The sequence below is a fragment of the Anopheles bellator genome, chromosome 1, assembly GCF_943735745.2.
Source record: "Anopheles bellator chromosome 1, idAnoBellAS_SP24_06.2, whole genome shotgun sequence".
In the NCBI taxonomy this organism is placed as follows: domain Eukaryota; kingdom Metazoa; phylum Arthropoda; class Insecta; order Diptera; family Culicidae; genus Anopheles; species Anopheles bellator.
The window spans coordinates 21,267,426-21,288,902 of NC_071285.1; the positions used below are offsets into that span (position 1 = coordinate 21,267,426).

The window sequence follows — 21,477 nt, forward strand, 5'->3', positions numbered from 1 at the left end:
AAAAAAAGCCCGATCAATCTGCAGATACTAATCCAATAGCATCATTGTTGCAGGAAGAGAGTAAGCCACAGATCAAAGCATCACGCGTAGCCCAAATGTTAGTTCTTATCAGGAGAACCCGCCAACGTCACCGGTTCACAAGGCAATTAAGTATAGGCGCATGATGGTAGACGTAATGCGTGAGTCACATTGCCCGCTACAGTTTCACGTGCGTTGTAATTATTGATATCAGATCAATACGGTCGTCCAGCTCTTCTCCGGCGAGTCGAGCCAGGATCGAAGTTATCTTCGTCCACTAAGCACACCTCCGAAAATGTTGAGAAGGACGGAAGGAAATAAGGCACACACAGTGCCAATGACGTGTCCGGAAAACCACCAGTCACTGTGGGCCGGAATTATGCGTGTTGATCATAGGACGCAGATAATCAATATCTCATCGGGGAACGATTGGCTCATAATTGCCTTTCGATAGCTGTGGTTATCGCTAGCCGAATTCGTTGATATTACACGGTTTTTGGGGGTTTTCTATAAAAGCCGGCTAGTGAGAACGGTTCCATCTGAGTCGTTGTCGGTACTGTTCGCAGGAAGTCCACCGAGGTGCGCGTCGGTCCCATCAGGTTCAGGTCTTATTCCGGTGCAGGAGTTCACGGTAAGTAAGGTGTCGAACAAGAATGCTTGAATGGATGTCCTAGTGTTTCTAGTGTTTTCACGGTGAAAAATCAGTACCATTGAAGGTTTTTTTTGGAAAGTGATATTCATCTTTTTAAGCGACTCCAAATCAACATACGTAGCAGGTTGTAGAACTTCAAAAAAATGCTTGCCGCACGGACTACACAAAATTTTAGGTGCCAAACTCTTTAGAGTGATTCGTTAGTGAAGGGCTAACAGGGGTAGTGAGTGTGACCAATCGTGTGAAACAATCGATAATGACGCCGCACACGTTCCTATCACAATGATTGACGACCAATAAGGATCAAGGGATTATACGCAGTGCGGTCGATAAGTTCTCTACAGCTTGGAACTACAATATTGCCACAAGTCGCGCTAAGATCAGATGTTCAAAGGTGGTTACGTTTTTTGTGACGATCAGCAAACATATGTTTAAGTTATTGGCAATTTTAAGTCGTCCAGAAGAAAGCTCAACTTGGATAGTTGGGCAAAAGTGTGTGAACTGGTTTTGGACTCATTATTGGACACTTTTAAACTCACAATGTAATGCTAGCATTCAGCTATTTGCCACTTTATGCTTTGGCCTTGGTGCTTGTAGATTAGCGGTGGGAGTCGCGTCCGATTATTGGCGATTGTAGGCGAATTTATTGTCAGCTGATAACGAATGTAACGGGTCACCGGTTCGATAAACGGTTTGGCTGAATGAACGTTAGGCACTGACTAAGTCTCTCGTCGCGATTAAAATTCGCCAACTCAGTAATGGTTGTTGACGGAAGATACTCTAATTGTGCATTCAGATTCGGGCCACCAGCCATGGCCACCTCCAGCTGGGATAAGTTCCTGCTGTTGCTGTGGAAGAACTGGATTATTCAGAAGCGCCACTACGTGCAGACAGCGTTCGAGATCCTGATTCCGGCCATCGCATGTGCCGTTCTGATTGTGGTCCGCGGTCTCGTGGACGCGGATATCTACGACGAGCCAACCCAATGGAACCCACTGGAAATGAACACGGTACGGCACATGATGTAAGTTGCGCGTCCGAGATAAGCCATCGAAAGGCCGTTCTATACGACCGCGTTTCCACGTTCTTCCTCGCCAGGCCAGCAGCCAACCCCGATATCACGCCACCGATAACGTTCGTGCTGGCGTACAGTCCACAATCGCCGTTGACGGAGCGCATCATGAGCAGAGCGGTGGAGCAAATTCTTGAACCACTCGATCTGGTCGGGTTCGAGACGGGTCAACGGATGGAGGATTTCTTCCGCCTCAACCACTCGCTGGCGGGTGTCGAGTTCCCGGACAGTTACCGCACGGCAACCACTCTACCCGACAACGTCACCGTTTCGTTGCGCTTCCCGGGCGAGATGCGTACTCTGGAGGATGACTTTACGGCGTTCTGGGCGAACTGGGCGACGGAGCTGATGTTTCCGTCGTTCCAGATTGCCGGTGCCCGTGAACGAGAGCGGGACGATGGTGGCTATCCGGCGAACTACTACAACGAGTCCTTTATCGCCATCCAAAGCGCCATATCGCGGGCGATCATTCTCGAGCGGGATCCCACGATCCAGCTGCCGGACATTTATTTGAATGTAAGCCGACGGTAGTATTTCCACGACGGATCGCACAGAACTAACCTGGCGTTTCTGGCGTTTCTTTTTAGCGCTTCCCGTACCCACCGTACTATAGTGATCCCCTGTTGACGGGCTTTGAAAATCTGCTTCCACTGATCGTAGTGATCGCGTTTTTCTACACCGCCATCAACACGGTCAAGTACATCACGGTGGAGAAGGAGAAACAGTTGAAGGAAGCCATGAAGATCATGGGACTGCCGAGCTGGCTGCACTGGTCGGCGTGGTTCGTCAAGTGTCTGGTCCTGCTGATCGTATCGATCTCGCTGATCGTGGTACTGCTTTGCGTGACACTCACCACCAACACCGATCTGGCGATCTTCGAGTACGCCCAGTGGACGGTGGTGTGGTTCTATCTGTTCGTGTTCAGCATCACCACGATCTGCTTCTGCTTTATGGTGAGCACGTTCTTCTCCAAGGCCAACATTGCGGCCGGTATCGCCGGTCTGTTGTGGTTCATTTTGATCGTCCCGTACAACATCGCGTTCTCGAACTACGACGATATGGCGGTGGGGGCCAAACTGGCGCTCTGCCTTTTCTCGAACTCCGCGATGTCATTCGGTTTCATGCTGATGATGCGCCACGAGGGCACGGCCACCGGGTTGCGCTGGTCCAACCTGTTCGACCCAGTGTCCGTCGATGACGACTTTTCCGTCGGGCACACGATGGTGATGCTACTGGTGGACGCCCTCATCTATCTGGTGATCGCACTGTACGTGGAGAAGGTGTTCCCCGGGGACTTCGGAATCGCCGAACCGTGGTACTTCCCGGTGACGAAACAGTTCTGGTGCAAGGACTCGCAGCAGTCGCTCGACGTTGCCAAGGGAGGCACCGACCACAGCAGACAGGAGGAGACACCGAACGTGGAGCGCGAACCGGACAACAAGCACGCGGGTATCCAGATCCGCAAGCTGCGGAAACAGTTTACGAAGAAAAAGGTGGCCGTTCAGGGACTGGACCTCAACATGTACGAAGACCAGATCACGGTACTGCTCGGACACAATGGAGCCGGCAAAACGACAACCATGTCGATGTTAACCGGCATGTTTTCACCCTCGTCCGGTACGGCTCTGGTCAACGGGTTCGATATCCGCAACAACATTGACGCGGTGCGAGGGTCGCTTGGACTCTGCCCCCAGCACAATGTGCTGTTCAACGAGATGACTGTGGCGGAGCATATCGAGTTCTTCGCCCGGCTAAAGGGTGTGCCACGGTCGAAAATCAAGGACGAGATTCGCCACTACGTGCAGCTGCTGGAGTTGGAGGACAAGCTGAACAAACAATCGCAAACGCTGTCCGGTGGCATGAAGCGGAAGCTCTCGGTCGGCATCGCTCTGTGCGGTGGCTCGAAGGTGGTGCTCTGCGATGAGCCCACTTCCGGTATGGACCCGTCGGCCCGCCGCGCCCTGTGGGATTTGCTGATCAAAGAGAAGCAAGGCCGCACGATCCTGCTGTCGACGCACTTCATGGACGAGGCGGACATCCTGGGGGACCGTATCGCGATCATGGCCGAGGGTGAGCTGAAAGCGTGCGGTTCTTCGTTCTTCCTGAAGAAACGGTTCGGGGTGGGCTATCGGCTGATCTGCGTGAAGGGTGCCAACTGTGACCGGGGCCGACTCACCGGTATCCTGCGGAAGCACATTCCCAACATCGACATCGACACCGACATCGGCTCGGAGCTATCGTACGTGCTGAACGAGAACTATACGGCCGTGTTTCAGGACCTGCTGTGCGACCTGGAGGACAACGTGGAACAGTGCGGGCTGACCAGCTACGGCATTTCGCTGACCACGATGGAGGAAGTGTTTCTGCGTGTCGGTAGTGACTCGTACGCGTTGGACCAAAAATCGGGAACCGTGATCGATACGGAGGAGAGCCACGGGAATGGGCTGAGCGGTGCGTCGACGGTGACGGTAAACGGGTCCAGTGACACCCAGCCCCTGCTGGACGGTTCCAGTCTCGTGTGGAACCAACTGTTTGCGATGTTCCTGAAGAAGTACATCTCGAGCAAGCGGAGCTGGGTGCAGATGCTGGTGCAGGCGTTGATTCCGATCTATTTCGTGATCGTCACCGTCGTGATCGTGCGCACGTTCCCCGGGCAGACCGATTTGCCACCGATACCGATCAACGTGTACAACTATTCTGCGACAAACACCATTCTGCAGGACTCGGGACCATCGGGCGCATTCATCGACGGCTACAAGGCGATATTTGAGTCGCTTCCCGGCACCCACCAATTGGAGGTGATCAACAGGGACATTGTGCAGCACATCCTGGAGTTGGTACGTTGGTGGAAAACAAAATTGGTCATGGCTGTTGTTGTTGTGTTATTATAGAGACTTTGAGCACGGGGCTTCATTCGTCTCTTAGTTGGCTATTGTAGTCTATACTTGAAGTTGTTGCTGGTTGAAGTTTATCTGAAAGTATTCAGATTTGGGTGTATAATCCGGTTCTTCTGAGGAAGTTTAGTAGTTTACGTTCCTGGTTGGGATGGTTGGAGAGGATTTGGGATATGTCCTGGTCTATTTTACAAGTGGTTCTTTCTGTGGAGTATCCATAGCAGTCCACAAGTAAGTGGCCTACTGTAATGTCAATTCCGCAGAGCTGACATAGAGGTTTAGTGGATGGAGCTGGGCCTAATAGGTGTGCATGTGTTAGTGTGGTGTGTCCTATTCTCAGTCGAGGTAGGACTTTTTGATGTTGGCTGGAGGTGTTGTCCGTCCAGGGGAGGATGGATGTTTTAATGTATCTGAGGGATCGGGTGCTTTTGTTCCATTCACGTTGCCAGTGATTGGAAATGCTTTCAGAGGTTATTTTCGAAGCATCCCTGCTATTTGCATTGGGTCGGTTTGGACGGTTCGGTCTGGCTTGATTAGCGGGGTTGTCGGCTATTGTATTCCCTTGGATTAGGGAGAAGAGTGTTTTGTTTGTTCGTTTGAGGAGGTTGGTGGGTTTGAACCCTTTTTCTATTAGTCTGCTTGTGGAATTGGTTAGTTTTTTAAGAAGAACCAGGTGGAACGGTAGTAGTGCTATCTCACATAGGGTGGAGTCGGTGGGGCTGGTGCTGGTCCGAATTGCAGTATGGTAAATAGGTGCGAGGAGTTCAACGACTCTCTGATCAGCGAAGCTAAATATTTCAGCGCCGTAGAGAAGTTTTGGAAGGAACCAGTTTTTGAGTATTGTGATGAGGGTGCTGCGGACTGCGCGGTGTTTGCCGCATCCGAGCATGCGAAAAAGGTTGATGTGGCTTTTAGTCGCTTCTTTAAGATGACGAGTGTGGTGTTGCTGTTATTTAACTGGGAGATGAATGTGGACTTGCTGTTATATATTGGGGTTATGTGGCTGGTATCAAAGATTGGGTGCAGTATTTTTCCTTTGGAGTTGGTAATATGGTGGCTCCATGCTCTGTGGTGTGCGTTGAAGTCACCAAGCAGAATCATGGGAGGAGGAAGTTGGACAAGAAGGTCAGTGAGTTTATTGTTTAGTTCATTCTGTGTTAGTTTGTGAGGGAGGTATAGACAAACTATTGTTGACTCTATTGGGGCTAGTGCCCTGATGGCTATGGCAGGAAGTGTGGTGTTGAGTGGGATTTCGTTACGAGGACAGGTGTTATGTATGCCTAGGCTTACTGTGTGGTGTATGTTGGTGAAGTGTTTGTGGGTCCATGCAAAGTCCTTTAAGGGACTTGTTTTGAGCCCATTATCATTAATACTTAGGACTTCTTGGAGAGCGATAATTAGTGGTCGGTGTTAAAACCCCTGATGTTCCATGACATTGCTAGCTTGGGTATTGCTATATTTGAATTATTAATTGTTTGGTGGGTTGTGTCTATCACTGTGAGGCTTAGGGAGGTGAGGTGGGGGTTTAAGGGTTTGGATGAACTTATTTGTTATGGGTGGGTCTTTTAGCGGAGGGTTTTCCTTTATTGGTTTTTGGGGACTTTGTCCCTCACTTTCCGAGGAAGAATATACTGGTCTCTTGACCGTCGCAGCAGGCTCGGGATGCATCTCTACATCCGTCTGCCTGCACTCCGACTCGGCTTCGGAATCGGAGCTGGAGGGGGAGGAGGTGGGAGTAGTGGAGGATAGAGAGTGGGTTGGGGAGGAGACGGGGGTTGAAGAGGGGGTAATAAGAGGGTTTTCTGTTCGTTTTCTAGCTCGCTGTTACGTGCGCGTAACTGAGCTTTTTCTGCTTGGAGTTCGCTAATTTCTTTTCTCATTAATTCCGGGCTTTTTAAAATGGTATCAAGGGTAATTTGGAGTTGGTTAATTTTATCGTGCTCTTTGTTCGGGTTTTCGTTATTAAGCCTTTCATTTACTTTGCTGACATAAGTTTGGGCAGAGTTGGTGGTGTTAGTATTGCTTTCGACAATTTTACGAGCCTCATATGCGCTCACTCTGTTGTCGATTTTTGTTTTGATGATTAAGTTTTCCTTAATGTAAGCCTGACAAATGCTAGCATTAGGTTTATGGTTGCCCTTGGTTGCCATTTGGTTTATGGTTGCACTTTCACACCTGCACTTCGTCTTCACTTCACCGTTTATACTTTGCACCGTTGTTCACTAAAACACGTCTACACCGGGCAACTGTTAAGCAGGGAATGATTGGTCATTGCTGTACTACAACTTCCGTCGCTCCCTTCCTTTCAGTCAACCGAAAATATTGGTCTCGTGAATCGCCAGTACATGGCGGCAGCCTCGATAACGAGCACCAACCACACGGTTTGGTGGAATCCGACCGGTTACCATACGGCTCCACTGGCCGTAAACTTTATGTACAACGCGATCATCAAATCGATCAGTAAAGCGTACGAGATCACCATCATCAATAAGCCGCTGCCGTTCAAGGCAGAAACCAGGGTAAGTGTCCAGGGATGATGGTCCACAGATGCAGCTGCATTCTGATTCGCTCGGTTTCGGTTTCGTCCACAGTTCACCCAGCTACAGGCGGGCAACAATCTTGGGTTCCAGATTTCCTTCAATACCGGCTTCGCGATGTCCTTCATCGCGGCGCTCTACATCATGTTTTACATCAAGGAGCGGACGAGCCGCGCCAAGCTGCTCCAGTTCGTCAGCGGCATCAACGTTTTCACCTTCTGGATCGTATCGTTCCTGTGGGATTTCGTGACGTACATCGTGACGGCATTGATTTACATAGCCACACTGGCCGCCTTCCAGGAGGAGGGCTGGGCCACGTTCGAGGAGCTCGGCCGGGTGTTCCTGGTGCTGCTCGTGTTCGGGATCGCGTTCCTGCCCGTTACCTACCTGTTCTCGTTCTGGTTCGAAGTGCCCGCCACCGGGTTCGTGAAGATGATGATCGTAAACATTTTCAGCGGGACGATCTTCTTCACCGCCGTGTTTCTGCTCAAGTTTGACGCATTCGACCTGCAAGACGTAGCGAATGGGCTCGAGTGGGCGTTCATGATCTTCCCACTGTTTTCGCTCAGCCAGAGCCTCAGCAATATCAACGTGCTCTCGACGACGGAGTCGGTCTGCCGCGAACAGTGCACCGAGGAGACGGTGGATCTGTGCTCGCCGGAGTATATCTGCTCCCTGTTGCCGCAGTGCTGCGATACGAACATCTTCTCCTGGCAGAACACCGGCATCAATCGGCAGCTCATGTTTATGGGAATGGTCGGTCTGCTGACATTCCTCGTGCTGATGGGCGTGGAGTTCCACGTTCTCGAACGAATCTTCAAGCGTCGTCGGCGATCGCCGGGATCGGCCGGTGTCCAATCGGGCGATGGCTCTGCGTTGGACGATGACGTGTGGCATGAGAAGCAACGCGTGAAGGCTCTGACCGAGGCCGAGCTGACCAACAGCAATCTGGTGGTGAGCGATCTGACTAAGTACTATGGCAAGTTTTTGGCCGTCGACCAACTGTGCGTATCGGTGGACGGATCGGAGTGTTTCGGGTTGCTCGGAGTGAACGGAGCCGGCAAGACTTCCACCTTCAAGATGCTGACCGGCGATGAAAACATTTCGTCCGGCGAAGCCTGGGTGAAGGGCATCAGTCTCAAGAGCAACCTGAACCAGGTGCACAAAGTGATCGGCTACTGTCCACAGTTCGATGCCCTGCTGGAAGACCTGACCGGACGGGAAACGCTCCGCATCTACGCGCTGCTCCGGGGTATCCCGAAGCACGAGATCGGCTTTGAGACGTTACGCCTGGCGGAGGAGCTTAACTTTATGAAGCACATCGACAAGCGCGTCAAGGAGTACAGTGGAGGCAATAAACGGAAGCTCAGCACGGCCCTGGCGCTGCTGGCGAACCCGGCGGTCGTGTATCTGGACGAGCCGACGACCGGCATGGACCCGGGCGCGAAGCGACACCTCTGGAACGTGATCATTAACGTGAAGAAGGCGGGCAAATCGATCGTCCTGACGTCGCACAGCATGGAGGAGTGTGAGGCGCTCTGCACCCGGCTGGCCATCATGGTGAACGGGGAGTTCCGGTGTCTCGGGTCGACGCAGCACCTGAAGAACAAGTTTTCGAAGGGATACTTCCTGACGATCAAGCTGAAACGCACAGACACGGGGCTACCGGCGAACGGAGATCTCGTGAAGCAATTCGTAGCGAGCAGCTTCTCACAAGCCCTACTCAAGTAAGTGCCCCCCCGCGGGAGAGTAAAAAGGGCTCGATTCGGGTTGGGGTTTCATTGATCGATCCGGTATTGTTTTATCTGCCAGGGAGGAGTACCACGACTCTATGACGTACCACATCACCCAGTCCGAGCTGAAGTGGTCCACAATGTTCGGGCTGATGGAGGAAGCGAAGAAGACGCTCGACATCGAGGACTACGCACTCGGGCAGACTTCGCTCGAGCAGGTGTTCCTGTTCTTCACCAAATACCAACGAGTCACCGATGACAGTTAGCTCCGTGAGCTCCGTTCTGTTCCGTTTTCATTCCCCTTACTCCTATAGCTGGAGGAGAAACGTCCGGTTCCAATTCCCGTCTAACGTAGATGCGCTGATGCTCAGTAAAGGATAGTGAAGTAATAATAAAAACGACACAAATGTAAGCTAATAACCCAACCCGTGCGGCGTGCATTTTTCTCGCTCGCCTACACGTTTTACCTGGTTCCGAAAGCACGTGAATCATTGATGAGGTTCCCTATCGTTAATCGCACTTCGGAGTCGGCCGACTTCCTGTGACTCCAGTCCGCGGTGGCTACGCGGCGTTATCGGAAGGTATCGGCGGCCGGCTTATACCGTGGATCAATCGCTCGCACCTGTAGCCGACTCCAGCGATAAAGGTACACTAACCAACGAACGGGGAAGCGCTGGTCAGTCTAGTATTGGCGGTCCACTCGAGAGGTACAGGTCCAGGACGAAAACACGTAGCACCAGGTAAGTGTCGCTTGATGGGAAGAGAAGTGTTGGCGGGAATCGAGGTGGCACGCGCACATAATTATGGCCCATGGGATATCGAATCCCTTTTATTTCCGTTCCACCGTGCATCATTAGGACGCTGATTGCCAGTTCAGTGCTGTGCCTTACCACCGGTGACCGTGAACTGGACATTGAACTCCGCGGGTGTCAGAAGGACATTTGGGAAAAATGTAGGTGTCGCAGGACTTTGTGGTAAAGATTGATGCAAACCCTGACCTAGTGCTGCGCTAGGCGTGTATCGGGGAATCCATTAATGTTACGTGGCAGTGTTTTCAGTACATAAGGCGTTTTCGTCTAGCGTAGTAGTGAATCACCCTTCCCTTCGACCTATGCGTAACAGGTGGGTTGGGTGGCCGATAAAAGTGAGATACAATTTCGCAAGTGACGCCGCCAAATGTACGTTTGACGCAGAACCGCCGTAGGGCTGACCAAACTGACCCAGCGCTAAGCTGCTGTTATCGTGATTACTGCGTACGATAAGGATACTTTTCCGAGATTCACGATCGCCGGCGTAATTGGCACGCGGACCGGAAATCGGACTGTGTCTAGAAACCGAGCTGTACGATGAACGCAACAAACCCAAAACAGTGAATTCGTTTCGTAGTTTGTCATCCTTTTCGGAAAGGGAATCTGACCCTTCTGTTCTGTTCCGTTGGTGCAGGTTGGGATCCCGAAAATGAGTACCTCAAACTGGGGCAAGTTCGTCTTGCTCCTCTGGAAAAACAGGATCATCACCCAGCGTCACTACCTGCAGACGCTGTTCGAAATCCTCATTCCGATACTGGCGTGTGTTCTGCTCATAGTAATCCGCGGATTAGTGGACGCCGAGCAATTCCACCAGCCGACCGTGTTCAATCCACTCGAACTGAACACTATCTCCCACCTTCGGTAAGGACGTCCGTTTCCTCTTCAGATACGCCTTTTTATTGGCCCTCTAATCGTCTACTTTCGCCCCACCAAAAATAGTCTCAATCCTGAGATTAGCCCGCAAATCATATACACCATCGGGTACTCGCCTCAGAATCCGGTTCTCGAGAGCATCGTGCAGCATTCGGTGTCATTTTTGGACGAGAACCTCCAGGTGCTAGCGTTCACCAATGCGCAAGCCATGCAGACTTATCTGCAGGTCAACAATGTACTCGCTGGCGTCGAGTTCCCGGACGCTTACGCTGTGAGTAGCCGGCCCGCCCGGTCGTGAAGTCTTCCGATACACTATCGCTAATCGAACGCACTTGTACCTACCAGAGCTTGACACAACTGCCTGACCAAACGATACTGTCCCTGCGCTATCCGAGCGAGATGCGAACGTTCCGCGAGACGGGAAGCGAATTCTGGAACAACTGGCAGACGGAGCGAATCTTTCCCTCGTTCCAGGTGCCCGGCGCACGGCAGTACGAGCGCGACGATGCGGGCTACCCGGCCAACTACTACAACGAGACGTTCCTGCAGCTGCAGAGTGCCATCTCGCGCTCCATTGTGCTCGAGCGTGCCCCCAACTACCAGCTGCCGGATGTTTATCTGAGCGTAAGAGTCCCCATTCGGGCCGGAATTGAACGCAAATTGGGCCAGTATCGGATCACGTTCTCCTTCTCTCTCTCTCTAGCGCTACCCTTACCCACCGTTCTACAGTGACCCACTGCTGACCGGGCTGGAGAACTTGCTGCCACTGATCATAGTGATCGCGTTTTTCTACACCGCCATCAACACGGTCGAGTACATCACGGTGGAAAAGGAGAAACAGTTGAAAGAGGCCATGAAGATCATGGGTCTCTCGAGCTGGCTGCACTGGTCGGCGTGGTTCGTCAAGTGCATTACCCTTCTGCTCATCTCGATCTCGATCATAACGGTGCTACTTTGCGTGAGCATCACAACCAACACCGAATTGGCCATCTTCACGTTCGCCAATTGGTTCGCGATCTGGTTCTACCTGTTCATCTACAGCCTGGCCACGATCACGTTCTGTTTTATGATGAGCACGTTCTTCTCGAAGGCGAACACCGCGTCCGGCATTGCCGGTCTGATGTGGTTCGTGTTTGTGATGCCGTATAACATTGCGTTCTCGAACTACGACACCATGTCGCTATCGGCGAAGCTGGTTCTCTGCCTCTTCCACAACTCGGCCATGTCGTTCGGCTTCATGTTGATCATGCGTCACGAGGGCACCACCAGTGGGCTGCAGTGGTCCAACATGTTCGACCCGGTCACGGTGGACGACGATCTGAGTGTCGGGGCAACGATGATGATGCTGCTGGCCGACTCCGCCATTTACCTGCTGATCGCGCTCTACGTGGAGAAAGTGTTCCCAGGGGAGTACGGCGTGGCCGAACCTTGGTACTTCCCGGTGACGAAAAAGTTCTGGACCAACCGGGTGACCGCGGTCGACGACTCGGCTGAGGCGCCCGATGGAACGGAGAACGTGGAACCGGAACCCGTCGGCAAGCACGCCGGCATACGGATCAAGGGTCTGCGGAAGGTGTTCAACAAGACGAAGGCGGCCGTTAAGGGGCTGCACCTGAGTATGTTCGAGGATCAGATCACGGTCCTGCTGGGGCACAACGGGGCCGGCAAGACGACCACCATGTCGATGCTGACGGGCGTGTTTTCGCCGACGTCCGGCACGGCCCTCATCAACGACTGTGATATTCGCACCAACATCGAGGGGGCTCGCAAGTCACTTGGGCTCTGCCCGCAGCACAACGTATTGTTCAACGAAATGACCGTCGGGGAGCACATAAAGTTTTTCGCTCGCCTCAAAGGCATCCCGTCGAAGGCCATCGAACGGGAGATCGATCACTACGTGTCGGTGCTGCAGCTGGAGGACAAACGGCACGCCCAGAGCCACACCCTGTCCGGTGGCATGAAACGGAAGCTGGCCGTCGGTGTGGCCCTCTGCGGAGGCTCCAAGGTAGTGTTCTGCGATGAGCCCACTTCCGGCATGGACCCCACGGCTCGGCGTGCTCTCTGGGATCTGCTCATCCAGGAGAAACGGGGCCGTACGATCCTGCTGTCGACACACTTCATGGACGAGGCAGACATCCTGGGTGACCGGATCGCGATCATGGCTGATGGTGAGCTGAAAGCGGCCGGTTCTTCGTTCTTCTTGAAGAAGCGATTCGGGGTAGGCTATCGGCTGATCTGCGTGAAGGCGGACGGTTGTGATTCGGGGCGCGTTACCACACTGTTGCGCCAGCACATCGCCAACCTGGCGGTGGACACGGACATTGGAACGGAGCTGTCGTACGTGTTGGATGATAGCCACACGGGCGTATTCCAGCCGCTGCTGCAGGATCTTGAAAACCACTCGGACTCGCTCGGTATCACCAGCTACGGTATATCGCTGACCACCCTGGAGGAGGTGTTCCTCCGTGTCGGTAGCGATTCCCATACGTTGGGCAAAAAATCACCGACTGACGGTGACACCGAGGAGCGTCCCAACACGGTCTACCCAACGAATGGATCGACGGTCACGCTTGCGCTGGAGAGCGGGGACTCGGACCTGAAGCTGCTCAGTGGGTTTCCGCTGCTCAGGAACCAACTGTGGGCCATGCTGCTGAAGAAAGCGATCGCTACGAGGCGCGCCTGGATCGCCATGCTGGTGCAAATATTCATCCCGATTTTCTTCGTCATTATGACCGTGGTGATTGCGCGATCGACTCCCGACAATCTCTCGCTGCCACCACTGACGATCAGCTTCGACAGTTACACCACAACCGAAACCGTTCTGGAGGGCACGGCCACGGATGCGGCTAGTCTGGGCGTCATACAGGCTTACCAGCAGCTCTTCGAGGGTGCGGGATCCGATCGGACGCTCCGTACGATCAGCGACCCGATGGTGGATTACATCCTGCGGCGGTACGGTGAAAACTTGCCGCAGGTCAACAATCAGTTGATGATCGCGGCGTCCATCACCCCCACCAACCACACGGTCTGGTTCAACGCGCAAGCGTACCACACGGCCCCGCTCGCGCTGAACACGTTCTACAACGCGATGCTGCGATCGGTCTGTGCCCAGTGCTCACTGCTGCTGACCAATCATCCGCTGCCGTTCCGACCAGAAACGAGAGTATGTTCCGTGAAGTCCGTGCAGTCTAGAGGGGTGTTGATGTAACGGTTTTAATTTCGCCACACAGTTCACCCAACTGCAGGCGGGCAACAACATGGGCTTCCAGTTGGCGTTCAATACGGGTTTCGCGATGGCGTTCGTTGCAGCGCTCTACATTATGTTCTACATCAAGGAACGCGTCACCCGCTCCAAGCTACTGCAGTTTGTCAGCGGCGCCAATGTGCTGGGCTTCTGGGCGGTCTCATTCCTGTGGGACTTCTGCACGTTCCTGGTAACGGTCATGTTTTACGTGGCCGTGCTGGCCGCGTTCCAGGAGGATGGCTGGTCGACTGGGGAAGAAATTGGTGAGTTAGGGGGCCGGTGGTGTGTTGTGAGCAGCACTTACTGTTCTGGTCTGATCGCTTCGCTCCGCCATTCCAGGACGGGTGATCCTCGTGATGGTGGTGTTCGGTTTTGCGTTCCTACCGCTCACCTACCTGTTCTCGTTCGCCTTCGACATACCGGCCAGCGGTTTCGTGAAGATGATGATCCTCAACATCTTCACCGGAACGATCTTCTTCATGACCGTGTTTCTGCTGCTGTTCGACGGCTTCGACCTAATGGACGTGGCCGAGGGCATGGAGTGGGCCTTCCTGATATTCCCCCTGTTTGCGCTCAGTCACTCGCTGAGCAATATGAACATCGCCGTGGCCACGGCAGAGGTTTGCGACTCGCAGTGCGAACTGATACCGGACTGTACGCCGGAGCTCCTCTGCCAGGAATTCCCGCAGTGCTGCAGTAAGTCGCGCTGCACAGCGCAACGTGCACACTTGTCTCCTACTCTAATGTCCCCTGTCGACATCCGTTTCAGACACGGCCGTGTTTACCTTCGAACGCACCGGCATCAGCCGCAATCTTATGTACCTGTTCGTGGTGGGCTTGGTTTCGTTCCTGCTGCTGATGTTCGTGGAGTACCGGGTACTGGACAGGTTGTTCGGGCGTAAGGCGAGCCGGACCGTACCGCCCACCGAAGGGGATGATACCGACTCGGACGTGCTGGCCGAGAAGAGGCGCGTGCGTGAGCTGACGGGGGCCGAAATAGTGGCCAACAATTTGGTGCTGCGCGATGTGACCAAGTACTACAAGAAGTTCCTGGCCGTCAACCAGCTGTCGCTGGCCGTCGAGCACTCGCAGTGCTTCGGTTTGCTCGGCGTGAACGGGGCCGGCAAGACTTCCACGTTCAAGATGATGACGGGCGACGAGAGTATCTCGCACGGCGAGGCGTGGATCAACGGGGTCAGCCTGAAGAGCAGCATGAACGAGGTGCACCGCCGGATCGGGTACTGCCCACAGTTCGACGCCCTGATCGACGACCTGACGGGGCGCGAAACTTTGAAGATCTTCGCCCTGCTGCGCGGGGTTCCAACGGCGGACGTTGCGGCCCTTTCGCTGCGACTGGCGGAGGAGCTCAACTTCGGAAAGCACATCGACAAGCAGACGAAGGCGTACAGTGGGGGAAACAAACGGAAGCTTAGCACGGCGCTGGCGCTGATGGGTAACCCGGCGGTGGTGTATCTGGACGAACCAACAACGGGCATGGACCCGGGCGCACGGAGGCAACTGTGGGACGTGGTGTGCAAGGAACGGGCCGCGGGCAAATCGATCGTCCTGACGTCACACAGCATGGAGGAGTGTGAGGCGCTCTGCACCCGGCTGGCCATCATGGTGAACGGGGAGTTTAAGTGTCTCGGGTCGACGCAGCACCTGAAGAACAAGTTCTCGAATGGCTACTTTCTGACGATTAAGCTGAAACGGGTGGAAACGGCCGATGACGGGCGGCTCGACAACGTTAAGCGGTACGTCGTGGAACGATTCCCGTTGGCCCAGCTCAAGTAAGTCCTCTCGAGTGCTTGGTTTTGTTTGTCTTAGCCGCAGTGGTCATCCGTTTCCTTCGGCGTTATAGGGAGGAGTACCTGGAGTCCGTTACGTATCAGATCCCGTCCGCCAACACACGCTGGTCGACGATGTTCGGACTGATGGAGGAAGCCAAGCGTGTGCTCGATATCGAGGATTACGCGCTCGGGCAGACCTCACTGGAGCAGGTGTTCTTGTTCTTCACCAAACTGCAGCGGGAAACTAGCTGAAGATGCGGGAGAAGCCCGCATCCAGCTCTATTTATTACACCGTGACGCGTTCGACGCAGGATTGATGGACGTTAAACAGGAATAACCTAAGTCAAACACGAGCGCCAACCGGAATATACAACGATCAATTTACTTTATTCATCAATTTGAGAAGGAAGTGAATTCTATCCACACAATGCAAGGCATTGCTTCAATTGTTTCTCTAATTTTCTCCCTCTCCGTGTGTATGTGTGTTTATGCATTTTAATTTGTAGAAAAACTAACGTTACACTAAAGATATCCTGATACACACCGGTGTGTTGAGATGTCGAGGACTTGGGCGTTTTTTTCTTTTGCGTGTGCTGACAATGACGAGACAGAAAGGTTCTGCTCCGGTATTTTTGAAATGTAAAAGTCCATCCCAAGTGTTGCTAACCGTTGGCAACATCCCTTGGACACGTGACGCCATGGATCCAGAGGCAATCAAATTCAACCGAAAACAAGGTGACGCTGACAAGGCCAAGACACCACAACCTATCCAACTGCTTCGAATTGTTTTCCGCAAGCTACAACGTTACAACCGCATAACCGAGAGGAAGATGATTTTTTTTATATTTCGGTAAAACACATGGCGATGGAAAACAGAAAAAATCACGCCCGCATCCAAGGTTGAACGCAAGAAGTTGAACGCTGCACGCAGCACCCTTTGCGGCTGCTTTGCGCACCCCGCTTCCGCAGGAATAAATAGTGCCGCTGCTGATCACGCACCGTCCCCCGGTGGTGGGGCAGTGTATTCGTTCGTTTCGAGTGCCGTTTCTAATGATGTACTCTCCGGCGACACGGCGACGTAGCGGCGGTTTTATGGTGGAGATGGGATTAAATGGGGAAAGAAATACTTTTCGCGCAGCATCGCCACGATCGCCTTCACATGCTGTGGGGGGTATAATATAAAAGTATGATTGCTCTTGTCAGCTTCGTTCGCGGAACGAACTTCAGAAAACGAAACTCATTCGGTGGCGCGCTTCACGGGGACAAGGAACACGGGCGTGGGGGAAAAAGAGGGTAGAAAAGCGAGGGAAGCAATTTACTTGCGTTGCGCCGGTGGCACGTACATGGGCCGCTGCTCCCGGAACTTGGTGCCGCCACGTTGCTGCTGCTGCTGCTGCGGTTGGCATCCGTGCCCGCCCATTTGGGATTGATGGTGCTGGTGCTGGGACATATGAGCCTGTGGCTGTTGCGGTTGTTGTTGCTGCGGCTGGTGATGCATGTGCTGCTGATGCTGTTGCTGTGGCTGCTGCTGGTGTGCTAGCTGTTGCGTGTGGTGAAGATGGTGCGGTGCCGGTTGATACTGATTCATTGCCGCCGTCGGTTGCAGCGACTGCGGGACTGGCGCTGGCACCGGCGAAGCGATCGGTGCTGGATGCGGTACGGGTTTGTAGGACACATAGTGAGAGGGCTGATGCGGTTGCTGCACCACACCATCATCCTGCATCGGAGCAGGGAACGCACCCGGTACGGCGGCCGCCATCGGTGGCGGTGCATGATGCGGTGGAGCGTGACCATGATGGTGCGAATGGGGCGGATGATGCGGATGATGGGGAGCGTACTGCACCGGTGGACCTGGCACGGGTGCCGGTTGCAGTGGCGGTGCAAGGTGTGGCGTCGTCGCGGCATGGTAGCCAAGGCCCATCGGTGCCTGCGCGACCGGGGTAGTCGCCTGAGTCAGCGGAATACAGTCTGTTTTCAGTACCTCTTCAAAGTTACCGTACTCCAGAAAGTGCACCACAAACGTGTTTTTCGTCGTGTTGGTGATTTCCGCCGTGTAAAACTGTGAACGAGTACAGGAAACGGTGAAAGATCGCGTATCAGGTCAATGCCATGCGAGGGTTAGACCGGTAAAATACTTACACCACCATCCTCCCAGTACTTGGCCATGCAGCGATCGCCAATTTTCCAGTTCGGATACATGGGCGCCATGCTGGCTGCTGGCACCGGGGCGATCGCCATGCCGGCTGTTGCCACCGGACTGGCTGCCGGTGCGGCCGATATCATTGGAGGCGCCAGGACGTTGTTCGGGGTAGTGGCACCCAATGGCACACCGGGCGATACCGTGGCAGGGGCCGCTGCTACCTGTGAAGCCCCCAGGTGTGACGCTTGCATCTGTTCGAACTGTTGATGGTTCTTCAGCACGCTCAGGGCGAACTCGTTCGATTGTTTGTTCTGGAAACCCATGATCTGGTACGGGTTGTAGCTGTACCCATTCGGAAGCTGGATGAAACTTTTCGGCACACCACCAGCGATCGGACCACCGGCAGCGGCACTGCCACTACCCGTACCAGGACCGGCAACCGGAATACCGGGCGGTGTCACACGCGGCCCCGGCACTGCCATAGTGGAGGCCGGGGATACCGCCATCGGTGGCGGTCCATGCTGGACGATGGTCCCCGGCGGGTGGGTAGACATCGTTTTCAACGGCCCCATATTGGTCGGGCCAGAAGACGCGGCCGACACGTTCGATGTAGTAGCGGCACTATTGTTGGAGGTGGCGAATCCGGTCGGTTTTCCGGATGAAATTTGCATGGTCGCCACATCGTCGGCCAGATGATTGATTTTGATGCTGTTGTTGTTGGCGTTTTGAGATGCTGGTTTGTGGTTGGCGTTGTTGTTGCTGCTGGCAAAGGGTGCAGTGGATTGTCCCGAATGTCCTTGGGATTGGACTGATTGGCTTCCCTTCCCTTTCTTCGGAGGATGCTGTGCTCCGGTCGCGGACGCGTTCGACGGTGCAGAGCCAGCAGAGTATTTGTTAGATTCATCCTTTCCTCCGTAACGCCCCGATTTATTGGAACTCTGAAAGCGGAATGTAACATCGTAAATTAGAGCGAATGAATCAGATGCGCCTCAATCGATGTAGTGTTACCTTCGCCGTGCTATTGTTGGTGCCACCGGCATAATTGTTGTTGGCGTTGCTACTACTGCCTTGCTGACCGTAGTGAGCATTTGCTCCTCCTTGCTGCTGTTGCTGATTGCCGTAGCTACCGGATTGCTTCGGGCCATTTCCATAGCTTGACGCCGCTGGTTGCAACGCGCCCGATGACGAATGGTGTTGATGAGAGTTTGATGTGGTCGATGCACCACCTGCTCCCCCTTTGCCCCCACCCGTGCGATTCTCGTGATTTCGTCCCTCAGAAGACCCGTAATTGGGATTGTGGGACTGTCCTTTACCATACTTTCCACCCGATCCGGTGTTTCCGGAAGCACTGTTGCTGTTGCTACTGTTATTATTATACCCATCTTGGCGCTGCTGCTGAGCGTTGTACCCGGCGCCCGAGGAGGAAGATTGATGTTGTTGATTGTACTTGGCGTCATTCCGGCGCGACGGTCCACCTTCACGTGAGTTGGAGCTAGGGTTGTTGGATGTTCCTGCCGATGCTTGATGGTTGTGGTTCGCGGAAGAGTGGGTCTCGTTACCACCTCCCCGGTACCGTCCACTGCCAGAACCGGAATAATCCGACTGTTTAAAGTTTCCCTGACCATCGCGCTGGCCCCCACCTTGGTGGTGCCCTTGATGTTGCTGCTGCTGGTGATGATTCTGACCTCGACTGTTGCCAGACGAATTATTTCCCGGGGCGGTCGATGTGTTGCGATTGGCAAAACTGCTCGAAATGTTGTTTTCAAACCGTTGCTGATTGTGCTGCTTGCCACCTCCAACGGCACCGGCGCCGCCCGGACCACCACCACCGTGGTTGGCGTTGGCATCCGAGTTGGTGTTGCGATTTCCTCCCGCAGTGGACTGAATGCCATTGCGATTTTGAGACGATTCCTGGCGACTGTTTCTAGTACCCCCTCGATTACCACCCGGTTCGGGTCGGCCATTGCTTTCGCCTCGGCCACCACCTTTGTGATGATTATCGTTCGGTGTCGATTCTTTGCTTGCCTTCTTGCTGCCCCCAGAAGGAGCACTGCCAACCTGTGGTTCGCTGTCCTGAAGAATATCGCCAAGGTAATCGGATAGTGAAACCTTTCCCGACGGTTTCGATTGCAGCTCGAGCTCGGCCGCTTCTCGCTTCCCGGCGCCACGTCGCCCACCGGATTTACCGAAACCGCCCGACTCCAACTTTCCACCACCACCCGATTGACCACCGCCTTCCTGTGCCTGCGCAGCGTGATGCTGCTTGCGATCCTCGATCCGTTGTAGGTTGCTCAACGCTCGCTGAACGTTGTTTCGCGTCAGTTTGAGCGCATGGGTGGCCTGGTCTTCGGTGAAACCCTTGTCCATGATTTTCTGCACATTCGCGTCCACCATCTGCTTGCTACCACCACCGAAGGTTTTTTTCGTGCCCAGCTTGGTCGCTTCCGCAATTGCATCGTTGCGCTGCGCATTGAACTCGCTGTTTTCCTTCGACTCTTCCTTCTCCTTCGATTGCAGACTTTTAAAGTCCTTGTCGTTCACGGCGGTCGGTTGCTGAATCTTCTGGCCGAAAGCTATCCATGGCGGGGGGCCCGACGAGCTGAACTGCAGTCGACCGCCTTTCGCGTACTTTGCCATCGTACGGCTCAGTTCCCACTTTTCCACCAGCGCAGTCACCTGGCCACCGAGGACGGTGAGATTTTTGTCGCTCAGCAGCATTACACCCTGCACGATTCGGATAGGCCCGTTCCTAAGTAGCAGCTTTGTGCCGGGCGGCGTGTTGAGGCTGAGGGCGGGTATGTGCTCGTGCTCGAGCGCCACATACTGCGTCTGCCCGTCGGTGATAGTGAGCTTCAGTAAACGCGGCGCCACCTTCGATTCTTCGTTCACCTTCGGTGCACCCAAATTGCGGAGCTTGACGAGTTGCACTACACCGTGGCCAGTGAAACTGTCCGTCTTTGAGCTACTACGGCTCGACAGAGAACCGAGCATACCGCCACCGAACTCCCGCAAATCCGCCTGCGAGAACGGGCGGAATGTAAAATAAAAAAAATCCATACTTTACTGTCACGAAACGAAAAGTGATTTGAAGAAACTGTGTGCATGTGTGTACGTGTGTGCTACGTATGAAAAATGAAACGAAAGCGCCTGAACAAACAACAACGATGACTAATACGTACATTCAGAGCCAATTTCACAACTTGCTTCACATCGGGATTAACTAGCCGCCCATTCTTGTCACCACCGCCTTCCAGCAACTTTTCCAGCCCCGGCTCCGTCACGTACCTGTCGGTCGGTATGGAGGAAAAGAAAATCAACCAAACAAACGATCGCAGACTTCGTAGTGGTGTTGCCGGTTTTCTTCCGCGGTCCAAGGTTTGCTACGCTTTGGCGGACCGAAATACTGACCATCCTTGCTCCTGCAGTTGTTCTATTAGGCCCATCCTGCACGCCTAGCCTTCGGCTGATCGATATCCAGCGAGCGGAACGCACAGCGCTGGCCGCACACAAAGCCAACTTCGTTTTCAGCGAGACCGTGCAAGGCTACGGGAAACGAAATGGGAATCAACGGCAACGGTTCGGCTCCCGATTCACTTTTCCTCTGGGACGTTTCTAAAGCCAAGAAAATGCACTCCACTTCCGCTAGAATTCCGCGAGCAGGAAAAATTGCAAGCACTTCTTATTCTGTTCTTTCTCTATACAAATCGCTCAGCCC

At 53.8% G+C, this 21,477-nt stretch overlaps 3 protein-coding genes across 3 annotated transcripts; 2 read left to right on the top strand and 1 right to left on the bottom strand.

Annotated features, from left to right (window-relative positions):
* Nucleotides 1–1,482: 1,482 nt before the first annotated feature.
* On the top strand, nucleotides 1,483–9,172 carry LOC131216103 (phospholipid-transporting ATPase ABCA3-like). The gene is made up of 6 exons (XM_058210514.1): nucleotides 1,483–1,694; nucleotides 1,769–2,258; nucleotides 2,330–4,579; nucleotides 6,946–7,155; nucleotides 7,228–8,900; nucleotides 8,986–9,172. Exons 1-6 carry the CDS (start codon nucleotides 1,483–1,485, stop codon nucleotides 9,170–9,172), a joined length of 5,022 nt encoding a protein of 1,673 aa, XP_058066497.1.
* Nucleotides 9,173–10,364: 1,192 nt separating this feature from the next.
* LOC131215198 (phospholipid-transporting ATPase ABCA3-like) lies at nucleotides 10,365–15,874 on the top strand. Its single transcript, XM_058209586.1, has 8 exons — nucleotides 10,365–10,576; nucleotides 10,655–10,859; nucleotides 10,934–11,212; nucleotides 11,292–13,751; nucleotides 13,819–14,095; nucleotides 14,172–14,528; nucleotides 14,602–15,622; nucleotides 15,694–15,874. Exons 1-8 carry the CDS (start codon nucleotides 10,365–10,367, stop codon nucleotides 15,872–15,874), a joined length of 4,992 nt encoding a protein of 1,663 aa, XP_058065569.1.
* A 139-nt stretch (nucleotides 15,875–16,013) lies between these two features.
* LOC131215199 (AT-rich interactive domain-containing protein 1B-like) lies at nucleotides 16,014–21,351 on the bottom strand. The gene is made up of 6 exons (XM_058209587.1): nucleotides 21,171–21,351; nucleotides 20,942–21,047; nucleotides 18,771–20,780; nucleotides 17,762–18,700; nucleotides 16,942–17,681; nucleotides 16,014–16,784 (listed from the first exon to the last, which is right to left on the bottom strand). The coding sequence occupies exons 1-6, from the start codon at nucleotides 21,203–21,205 to the stop codon at nucleotides 16,778–16,780; spliced, it is 3,837 nt and encodes a 1,278-aa protein (XP_058065570.1). The 5' UTR covers nucleotides 21,206–21,351; the 3' UTR covers nucleotides 16,014–16,777.
* Nucleotides 21,352–21,477: the final 126 nt, after the last annotated feature.

Bases quoted from the DNA above. Each gene is read 5' to 3' on its own strand.
- LOC131216103 (XM_058210514.1), top strand. From the start codon at position 1,483: ATGGCCACCTCCAGCTGGGATAAGTTCCTGCTGTTGCTGTGGAAGAAC. The intron at 1,695-1,768 runs GTAAGTTGCGCG...CTTCCTCGCCAG, and splicing joins AACACGGTACGGCACATGAT to GCCAGCAGCCAACCCCGATA. The intron at 2,259-2,329 runs GTAAGCCGACGG...GTTTCTTTTTAG, and splicing joins TGCCGGACATTTATTTGAAT to CGCTTCCCGTACCCACCGTA.
- LOC131215198 (XM_058209586.1), top strand. From the start codon at position 10,365: ATGAGTACCTCAAACTGGGGCAAGTTCGTCTTGCTCCTCTGGAAAAAC. The intron at 10,577-10,654 runs GTAAGGACGTCC...CACCAAAAATAG, and splicing joins AACACTATCTCCCACCTTCG to TCTCAATCCTGAGATTAGCC. The intron at 15,623-15,693 runs GTAAGTCCTCTC...TCGGCGTTATAG, and splicing joins TTCCCGTTGGCCCAGCTCAA to GGAGGAGTACCTGGAGTCCG.
- LOC131215199 (XM_058209587.1), bottom strand. From the start codon at position 21,205: ATGGGCCTAATAGAACAACTGCAGGAGCAAGGATG. The intron at 20,781-20,941 runs GTACGTATTAGT...CCGTTCTCGCAG, and splicing joins TTGTGAAATTGGCTCTGAAT to GCGGATTTGCGGGAGTTCGG. The intron at 17,682-17,761 runs GTAAGTATTTTA...ACTCGTTCACAG, and splicing joins AGTACTGGGAGGATGGTGGT to TTTTACACGGCGGAAATCAC.